This window comes from Colobus angolensis, unplaced genomic scaffold, assembly GCF_000951035.1.
Source record: "Colobus angolensis palliatus isolate OR3802 unplaced genomic scaffold, Cang.pa_1.0 Scaffold385, whole genome shotgun sequence".
Classification (NCBI taxonomy): domain Eukaryota; kingdom Metazoa; phylum Chordata; class Mammalia; order Primates; family Cercopithecidae; genus Colobus; species Colobus angolensis.
The window spans coordinates 830,806-841,497 of NW_012117210.1; the positions used below are offsets into that span (position 1 = coordinate 830,806).

A 10,692-nucleotide genomic window follows, 5' to 3' on the forward strand; every position below is an offset into this window, starting at 1 on the left:
CAGACCAGCTGGGTAACAAAGAGAGACTCCCACCAAAAAACCAAAGTAGTCAGGTGTGGTGACAGGCACCTCTAGTCCCAGCTACTCAGGAGGCTGAGGCAGGACCACTTGAGCCTGCAAGCTCAAAGCTGTAGCAAGCTATGATCCATACCATTGGCATTCCAGTCCACATGAGGAAGACCTTGTCTCAAAAAAAAAAAATTCCACTGGAGAGTTTCATACACCAGAAAACCTGTTCTTTGTAGTTATTTTGGCATAAATATGTCTACTTTAAAATGTGAGGGGGAATGTCAAAATGTTTAAGAGTGTAAGACCTGGCCGGGCGCGGTGGCTCAAGCCTGTAATCCCAGCGCTTTGGGAGGCCGAGACGGGCGGATCACAAGGTCAGGAGATAGAGACCATCCTGGCTAACACGGTGAAACCTCGTCTCTAGTCAAAAATACAAAAAACTAGACGGGCGATGTGGCGGGCGCCTGTAGTCCCAGCTACTCGGGAGGCTGAGGCAGGAGAATGGCATAAACCCAGGAAGCGGAGCTTGCAGTAAGCTGAGATCCGGCCCCTCCATTTCCCCCCGGGGGGACCCTTGCCCAAAAAAAAAAAAAAAAAAAAAGAGTGTAAGACCAAGTCCATAGACAATATTATATATATTACACAGCGTAACTGTGTCTGGAGAACACTGCCAACATTCTTTATTAAATTAACTATTAAACCAAAGATCTGAGACTTAACTCTTAGCAAAAACATCTCATATTCACTATGAATGTGTTACTGACTTCTCACTATTAACCTGAAATGTGTCTACTCACATAACCAATAACCACTGTATAACGGCAAACTGCATAAGGCCCCCAGTGATTGAAGTGCCAAATTAGAAAATTGCAACACACGATGTGAACTCAACCAGTCAGCTTCAATCCAAAACAAGTAGTACCAGGAAGAGGCATAAATTTCCCCACAGGCGGAATTGTGTTGATGGCTCTAGCTTATTCCCTCCCAAAAGATGAATGGCAAACAAATGAACTGAACATAAACTCAAGATTTTATTGTCTTCATAATAAAAGATGACACTTAGAACTGGATCACTTGGCCCTGTAACAGAACAGAAAAAAGTTGAGTTTTGTATTTTGCCATGAACTACTGCCCCATCAAGAACATTATCTGTTCCTAAAATGTTCACCATGCTGTAAAGCTTCCTCATTTTTCCTTTCCTCCTTGTAGCAGAAAACCTCCCATACCTTTAGCTATAGATCTAGTATTTTTAGAGGATTACCCCTGAGCTCTATGCCACAATGAATGTTCACCTTTTCAAATAATAAAGCTATGAAAAATACTGCACCCGCAATTATATACCTTTCTCTTCTTATCTCCTCCCAGTTCAAAATGCTTGCATCTTTTAATAGCCAGCATTCTCTTAGATCTGCAGTTGGGCTCAACGCACTCAAGCCTTAGCACAATCTTCTTTGTAGTTTTAGCCTGCAAAAAAATTAAAGCCTTAATAAATAACTACAGAAGATCACTTTCTTCAAAAATGACTGCTTTAAATAGTACTCAGTGTACTCTTAAGCCATAGGGAGAAAATAATCTAAAAATCAGTGAATTTAAGAGAAAATGTGTAGAACTTGAGGACTAAAAAAAATAAAGGCTGGGCACAGTGGCTCTTGCCTGTAATCCCAGCACTTTAGGAGGCCGAGGCAGGCAGATCACGAGGTCAGGAGTTCGAGACCAGCCTGACCAACATGGTGAAACCCTGTCTCTACTAAAAATATGAAAAGTCAGCCGAGCGTGGTGGCACGCGTCTATAATCCCAGCTACTCGGGAGGCTGAGGTAGGAGACTCACTTGAACCCGAGAGGCAGCGGAGGTTGCAGTGAGCAGAGATCGAGCCACTGCACTCCAGCCTGGAGAGACAGAGCAAGACTCCATCTCAAAAAAAAAAATCTATATATATATAAAAAGAGAAAACGTGGTAATAGCAAAGATGGCATGTCATCGAGTTTGAATCCAAACCCCATTCAGATCAAACATCCTAAAGATTCCTATCAAATGGGCCACCCTGAACTTGTGGCCATTCAGCAGCTCTGCAGAGTTCTTTAATCCCAACAGTTTGTGAGGCTGAGGCAGGAGGATCACTTGAGCCCAGGAGTTTGAGACCAGCCTGGGCAACACAGTGAGAACCCCATCTCTATAGAAGATCAATAAATTCTAAGACTACCTAGAATTTATGTGCATTCAACTGAATTATTTAACTCAAACTACACTCCCCACTAATACTCAACTTTTTTGATTGTTACTTTTTTTTTTTTTTTTGAGACGGAGTTTCGCTCTTGTTGCCCAGGCTGGAGTGCAATGGCGTGATCTCAGCTCCTTCTCCTGGGTTCAAGCAATTCTCCTGTTTCAGCCTCCTGAGTAGCTGGGATAACAGGTGCCCACCACCAAGCCCAGCTAATTTTTTTGTTATTTTTACTAGAGACGGGGGTTTCATCACGTTGGCCAGGCTGGTCTCAATCTCCTAACCTCAGGTGATTCACCCGCCTCGGCCTCCCAAAGTGCTGGGATTACAGGCGCTTAGTAAGCCACCACGCATGGCCTTGATTGCGCTTTTTACCTAACCAGAACTATTGTTTACAAGTTTCATATTTACCAAAAAATTGCAAACATGCTAGAGTTCTCATAAACCTTACAACCAGTTTCTCATCTTACATTAGTATGACTCATTAACAAACCAACACTGATGCCTTATTAACTCAAGTCCATACTTTTTAAAATTTCCTTGTATTTTCCTAATGTCCTTTTTCTGTTCTAGGACCCCATCCAGGACACAACCTAACATTTAGTCATCATGTCTCTAGACTCCTTTGGCTGTGGCAATTTCTCAGACCTTTTTGATGATCTTGACAATTTCAGCACTAGTGGTCAGGTATTTTGTAAAATGCCCCTCTTGGGATTTGTTTTTCTCATGATTAGATAGGGTTATGGATTTTTTTAGTGTCATTTTCATCACACCTTATCAAGGGTATATATCAACATGACTCATGACTGTTGATGTTAACCTTGATTACCTGGCTGAGGTAGTGCTTGTTAGGTTTCTCCACTGTAAAGTTTTATTGCATTTTTTCTTTGAGGTACAAACAATCCAATTACACTCTAAGTTATTTTAAAATATGCAACTAAGTTATTGACTTTAGTCACCCTGTCGTGCTATCAAATAGTTGGTCTAATTCATTCTAATTTTTTGTACCCACTAACCATCCCCACCTCCCCCCACTAACCTTCCCAGCTTCTGGTAACCATCCTTCTACTCTCTATATTCGAGTCCACTTGTTTTGATTTTTAGATCCCACAAATGAGAACATGTGATGTTTGTCTTTGTGTGCCTATTTCACTTAACATAATGATCTCCAGTTCCACCCATGTTGTTGTAAATGACTGGATATCATTCTTTTTATGGTTAATAGTACTCCATTGCATATAGGTGCATTTTCTTTTTTTCTTGTTTTTTTTCTTTTTTGAGATGGAGGCTTGCTCTGTTGCCCAGGCTGGAGTGCAGCGGTGTGATCTCCGCTCACTGCAGCCTCTGTCTCCCAGGTTCCAGTGATTCTCCTGCCTCAGCCTCCCGGGTAGCTGAGATTACAGGCCCGCACCACACGCCCAGCTAATTTTTGTATTTTTACTAGAGACGAGGTTTCACTATCTTGGCCAGGTTGGTCTCAAACTCCTGACCTCAGGTGATCCACCCACCTCGACCTCCCAAAGTGCTAGGCACAAGCCACTGCGCCCAGCTGCATATAGGTACGTTTTTGTTATCCATTCATCCCCTGATGGACACTAAGGTTGCTTCTAAATCTTAGCTATTATAAACAGTGCTGCAACAAACATAGGAGTGCAGGTATCTCTTGGATATGCTGATTTTCTTCAGGGTATATACTCAGCAGTGGGATTGTTGGATCATATGGTAGGTCAATTTTTAAATACTCAAATTTCTTAATAAGCTTGCCCCTTTAGCAAGAGTTCTGCTACTGCTGCTAGCTTGCAGTTCTTAACAGGCCAAAACCTAGTTAGAACCTGTCTTCTAAACAAGTTATCCAAATGTGAAAAGGTATAAAAAGCATTCTTTCTGCCACCCTGAGACCAAACCACTTACTGCACCCAAATGAGCACTAAAGTCATTCCTTAATACTTTCTGGAGCTAAACTGCATGAGAGGCAAAGTGCCAAAAGAAATGCTGTGTTGGAGAGAATGCTCGGTTCCAATCATCGTGCTAATTACTTTAATGGTTAGCCAAATCACCTAAGGTTTGAGAATAAACAGAAACTTGCTCAGCCTGAGAATACAGAATTCAGGAGGCTAGCAGACAGGCCTAAATGGCTATTCTATAAGAGTTTTAAGACTTCACGAGAACAGGTAGCTGACTGCAGGTTTCTGTGATGAGAAACAACAGAACTTAGTGCAACCAACAGTCGAGGATTCAGACATGATGACAGATAAGGAACAAGGCAAATGAAAGGATTTACAAGCGTACTCACACCTCAGTTCTTAGGAAAGCAGGGCACATTCCTCAATTTTTTGCCTCTTCAGAAGGGAAAGGATAAAAAATCGTAAACACTGAAATAGTGCAGTATTGTGGACTAATCAGACCTGAGTTGCATTCCCAGCTCCATCACCTACTAGATATATCACTGCAGTCAACTGTGAAAACTTCGCTAAACTAACGCTATACCTATATCATGAAGTGTGTGGACTAGAGACAAGTATACATCCTTACTGCAATTAAGTGGGAAACGTCAAATAGTAATTACCACTCACCTTTTTCCGGAAAATCGGCTTAGTTTGCCCACCATAGCCACTCTGCTTCCTGTCATAACGCCGCTTTCCTGGGAAAACGAACTGGTATTTGTTATAAAATACTGAAGATCAGCAAGTAATTCTTACAGGTTTTATCTTAATTTTGCAGCAGAAATATTAACGCTCAAGTCGGGCGTGGGGGGGAAGAGACCTGGACCCATATGTTACTCTACAACACAAATGTCACATTAACACCAAATTATGCAGAAGCCATCTTACCCTGGGCATACAGAGAATCCTTGCCCTTCTTGTACTGTGTCACTTTGTGGGGTTGGTGCTTGCCACACTTCTTACAGAAAGTCCGGCGGGTTTTAGGGACGTTAACCTAGTAAAGAAACCGTTCAGAACGTGCAGTGTTATTTGACCACAATGGCACAACGCCCTACCTCACCCAGCTAAAGCTAAAGCACTCCAGGAGTACTCCTCACTACATGCTGACTGACTACAGGGTGGGTCAGCCCCATGTGCTTCAAGCAGAGCTTCCTCCCTCCGTCGAGCCCCAAAGAGGGAAAAGATCTTATTAACTTCACCCCCGGCTAACTCTACCTCTTTGAACCCATCACTTCAATTCCTGGCCCGGTAGCCCGGTCCCTTTAGGGTTGATCCCGGCAAAATTGGGTTGCTCCGGTATATCGAGTCCACACAGGAGCCTGGACGCATCCCGGCATAGCACCGGCGACGAAGGGGGGAAAGATTAAGCTGGATGTTACTCGGCCCCACCAGCAAGTCCTACCATGCTTGCAACAGCGATATCGGCACGGGAAGAAAGAAAGAAGCCGCGCCGCAAACGGAAGTATATAGGAGGTTCCCGACGGCACTTCCTCTTGGGAGTCGGTAGGAGCAATCATAGAGTGTAAGGCTCGGCGCAGCGCCCTCCGGCTGCTGAGAGGACTCAGTTCCGAGCCGCGGGCGGGAGCTTAAGGAAGGACTCCGCCTAAAGGGTGGTCCACTCACCCCAACTTCCTCCCGCCCTGCAGCTTTGCAGCGTTTCGTCACTTTATCTCTTTTGGTGGACGCTGCTACATAGTGGCGTTCAGTGAAGGGAGCAGTGTTTTTCCCAGATCCTCTGGCCTCCCCCTCCCCGAGGGAAGCCAGGACTGGGGTCGAAAGGAGGGGTCCTCCACCTCCACGTTCCATTCCTGTTCCACCTCAAGGTCACTGGGAATGAAAGAAATCAGGCACATTCCTCAGTCCTGGGCCCAGCAAATTTACATTCAGCTTGACACCATATATCTCTCAATTTCCTGAGCCCAGTACAAACACGGCCCAGTGCAAATACAGACACCATATATCTCTCAATTTCCTGGGCCCAGTGCAAACACGGCCCAGTGCAAATACAGACACCATATATCTCTCAATTTCCTGGGCCCAGTGCAAACACGGCCCAGTGCAAATACATTTCTCCATATATCTCGGCTTGGGAAATCCTGGGAAATCCCCGATAAGGGCGCCGCCGTTTGTAGTTTTACTGAAAGCACGGGAACAATAGATAACTGCTAAATGTATAACTTAATATGTTAACCAATTGTAATGCTGTAACCTAAAGAATTCCCTTTTTCCCTGTTCCTCTGTAACCTTACAAGTCCTATTTTCATTGGACTATAAAAAGCGAGCGCACGCATTGTTCGAGGCCCTCTTGTATGTTGAGAAACGGAGGGACCAAGTTCGAACTTGCATTAAAGATCCTTGCCACTTGGCTTTGACTCTGGACTCTGGTGGTCTTCTTTGGGGAATAAACGGTCTGGGCATAACAGGAACATCTTTCGCAGCAAACTGCTGATTCAGTGAAGGCCTGGAGGGAGCCAATTGCTCCAGTTCATCAATCACATGGCCAGTTGGTCCATTCAACAAATGGTCATTAGATGCCCATTATGTGTCAGGCACTTTTCAGGGGAGGGATACAGTAATCTAATAGGCTTATAAATGTACAATTATGAACCAAGTACTTTGAAGAAAAGGAACAATGATTGGCGTTATAGCAGCACCCTTCTGTTGAGGGAGTAAGTCAGCTGCTCTAGGTTCTGAAAAGTGACAATGAAATTGTTCGGCTCCTGTAATAGCAATCATCAAGCCTAGAAGTAGAAAGTATCCAGTGGCTCTTCCCTTCCTTGCAGACCTGGCAGAAGGCATATACTAGGTTTCAAGAGAGTCCAGCATAGAAAGACTGCAGGGTGCTAAACATTTTAAATAGATTGTGTCATACAATTCTCACAGTAATTCTAGGAGACAGGTGGTACTATTATTCCCATTTTACAGATTAAGAAATTGAGGTCGTAGGATGTTAAACGATTTTCCCAATGTCAACAGTATTTAGTGAATCTAGGATACAAACCCGGGTAGACTGGCTCTAGAACCTGGGTTCCTTTAACATTATAAAATACTGCTGTTGTGGCCTGGTAATTATAATAGCTAAAAAAAAAAAAAAAAAATATGGCGCACTTACTATATGCCAGGTATTCTCCTAACCACCTTACATACTACCCCTTTTAATCCCGACAGCAACCCCAGGAGGTATGTACCAGTATTAGTATTTAACAGGTGAGGACACTAAGGCACAAGAGATGTTAAGTTTACTTACCTGAAGTCACACAGGTTGTTATTTTTTTGTGGAGCTGGAATTTGATCCTAGGTAGTCTAACACTACAGCCTTGCACTTAACCACTACATCATACAAAGGAAGCAGGGGCATCTGCAGTGTAGAGGATGGTGAGGAGACAGAATTGGGCTGAGACACAGGAGGAGGTGGCAGTGGAGTAGGGACCGACGAACCATGACAGTCTGGGGTATCTTGCTTGCACAGCCCTCCAGGAACACGCGTGGGACCTGAGCTGACACTCTGATCACCCCCTTTTTTGTTGGGTGGTCTCTGGGAATGAGATAATAAAAATATTACCACTACCTGCTACATTTCCTGAAAGTTTCTTTGCCAAACTTCCAGCATTTTCTTTTTCTTTCCAGATTCTTAAGCAATCTCACTGGCCTTTAGGGGTTTATGTTAGTAACATGGAAATATGAAGACCATGAACATGGCCCCTCTTCATTTAATCAACCTTAGTTCTTTCTATCATACCTCGTGTTACATGGCTTTGTGGGGTTTTTGCTTGTTTTTGCTTACTTAAAAATATTTAATTGACAAAAACTGTTTATATTCAAGGTGTACAACATGATGATTTGATATGTGTATACACTGTGTAATGATTACCACAGTCAAATTGATTAACACATTTATCATCCATCACCATCCATAGTTACCATAGGGGTGGTGAGGACACTTAAAATCTGCTCTCTTATCAAATTTCAATAATACAATGTTATTGACTATGGTCACTATATTGAACATTAGATCCCCAGAGCTTATACATCCTATAAGTGAAAGTTTGTACACCAATGCTGACACTGAGGTGGGAGGATCACTTGAGCTGTTCTCTGTTTTGGACATGTTCCTGCTCATTAATTTCCCCTAAGACGAGGTACTCAGAACTGGATGCAGGACTCTAGGTGTGGTCTGGCTTTGCAGAGTAGGTGGCATGTTACCTTCCTCTGTCTAGATATTTTACTTCTGTAAGGAAGCCTCAATGTCACGTTGGCTTTTCTGGAAGCCGTGTTAACTGACATGACATGCCTTTTGATTACTATCAGCAAAAACCCCTGAAACATTTTCACAAATGCTACTGCTACTCCACTTTCTCCTGGAGTCATTTGAAGTTCAAATTTGGGGCCCAATTGTGATACATCACCTTTAGCCCCGGTAAAATACACTTTGTGGATTTTGGCTTCTCACACCAGGTGATCAAGATCTTTTTGGAAACTAATTGCCCTCTTCTGTCATCCAGTCTAGCACACAGAGCCTTGCACCATTCATAAACTAACTGGGCTACTTTTTATATTTTCTTCAAAGATCATCAACAAAAATGTCGAACAGGATAGCACCAAGAATAGAACCTTATATTGCATTGGGAATCTGTTCAGGTGACACTCAGCTGTTCATTTGTGCTGAGTACAGTCCTCCTGTCAGTATGGATGAGTGTGCTAGGGGAGTGGTCGTGGGCAGAGGGTGAAGAAGAGCCTACGTCTACTTACTCTTTTCCCTTGTGCTCCTCTCTCTCTCTTGTTTAGCTCTCCCACTGGATGCCTGTCACCTCCCAGTCCCCACCCCAAGATGGACCTTGAGAAGGGACAGGGCATGTGACAACAAGTGACATAAGATGAAGAAAAGAGGAGGGAAGGTGAATGCCTGTGACCAACCCTCAGACAGGTGAGTGGAGCAGCTATTGGGGGTGACTAGCAAAAGGATAGAAGTTGTCAATAAAGTAAGGCAATCGTACAACACATGCTGTCCATCTATCTTGTGCAAATGTGAGGATCAACCACTATATCATCAGTCTACAAATGCTTTAAATGTTTTTATTTAAAGTCCTGTTGGTGACGGGGAGAGGTGGCTCACCCCTGTAATCCTTGCATTTTGGGAGGCTGAAGCAGGAGGATCGCTTGAGCCCACGAGTTTGAGACCAGCCTGGGCAACATAGTGAAACCCCACCTCTACAAAAAATACAAACATTAGCCCAGCACAGTGATGTGTGCCTGTAGTCCCAGCTACTAGGGAGGCTGAGGTGAGAGGATTGCTTGAGCCCAGGAGATGGAGGCTTCAGTGAGCCATGATCATGTTGCTGCACTCTAGCCTGGGCTGCAGAGCAAGACCCTGTCTCAAAAAAAAAAAAAAAAAAAAAAAAAAAAGGTCCCAGGACCTGTTGGGGGTTGGGGGTGAGGGGAGGGATCTTAGAGGATGGGTCAATAGGTGCAGCAAATCACCACAGCACACGTATACCTATGTAACAAACCTGCACCTTCTGCACATATATCCCATTTTTTTGTTTGCTTGTTTGTTTGTTTTTTAGACGAAATAAAGAAAAAAAATAAGGTCCTGTTGACTTAAAAGCTGGGATGAACTTGTAGTGGGACCTGTGATCTGTTTCTACACTAGGATACAGTGCCTTGGGTCTAGGAAATATGGTAGTGCCCAAGATGTCAAGGTGGGCAGGCAGATCAGTCAGCAGGGGCTCCAGTGTAATGGCCTGCATTCAATACTGGTTGCATTTCCTAGAAGAATCCCTGGGGGAAACATTGCAGTTGGAGCATAAAGTAGGGGGCCCCTGAGAAAACCTCCAGGCTTCAAGTGACACTAGTCTGCTTTACCGGTTTACATGACTCAAGAGAAAGGTGTACATTGAGAGATAATCCCTGAGGCTGAATCTTAAAAGAAGAAAATCAACATCCACAGAAAATGGGGAAGGGCACAAGTATTTCTGTGGGCTTATATTCCGACATTTTTATCTGTAGGGGAAAAATGCTTTCTTAGAAAATGACTCAGCAGGGGGAAGTCTTGTCTCTACCTCTGTCTGGCTCTGTCCTTTGGGGTCCCTTCACTATCAAGTTCAACTGTGTGTCCCTGAGACTCCTCTGCCCCGGAGGACAGGAGACTCGAAAACGCTCTTCCTGGCCAATCTCTTTGCTCTGTGTCTGCCAGCCCCTAGCATCTCTCCTCTTTCCTGTAAGACCCTCTCCCTGTGCTGACTGTCTTCATAATACTTCAGGTATGTTGTCTCTTTACCTCTAGGAGGATAGCTTGATGACCTGTCTGCTCAGGCCAGCCCCATCTAGAGTCTCAGTGGCCCCAGTCATGTTGAGAAAGGTTCTTTCAGAGACAGACTCAAGATAGTAGTGTCAGAGGTCCCAAGCAAATGAAGGGCGGGGACAGTTGAGGGGGTGGAATAGGGACGGCAGCAGGGAACCAGATAGCATGCTGCTGAGAAGAAAAAAAGACATTGGTTTAGGTCAGGAAACAAAAAAAGGG

At 44.0% G+C, this 10,692-nt stretch overlaps 1 protein-coding gene across 1 annotated transcript; it reads right to left on the reverse strand.

Moving 5' to 3' along the window:
- Positions 1-1,021: 1,021 nt before the first annotated feature.
- RPL36A (ribosomal protein L36a) lies at positions 1,022-5,801 on the reverse strand. Its single transcript, XM_011954542.1, is given in 6 exon segments — positions 1,022-1,089; positions 1,351-1,473; positions 4,803-4,870; positions 5,061-5,166; positions 5,575-5,601; positions 5,603-5,801. Coding segments are annotated over 6 exon segments (432 nt in total). The 5' UTR covers positions 5,690-5,801; the 3' UTR covers positions 1,022-1,068.
- Positions 5,802-10,692: the final 4,891 nt, after the last annotated feature.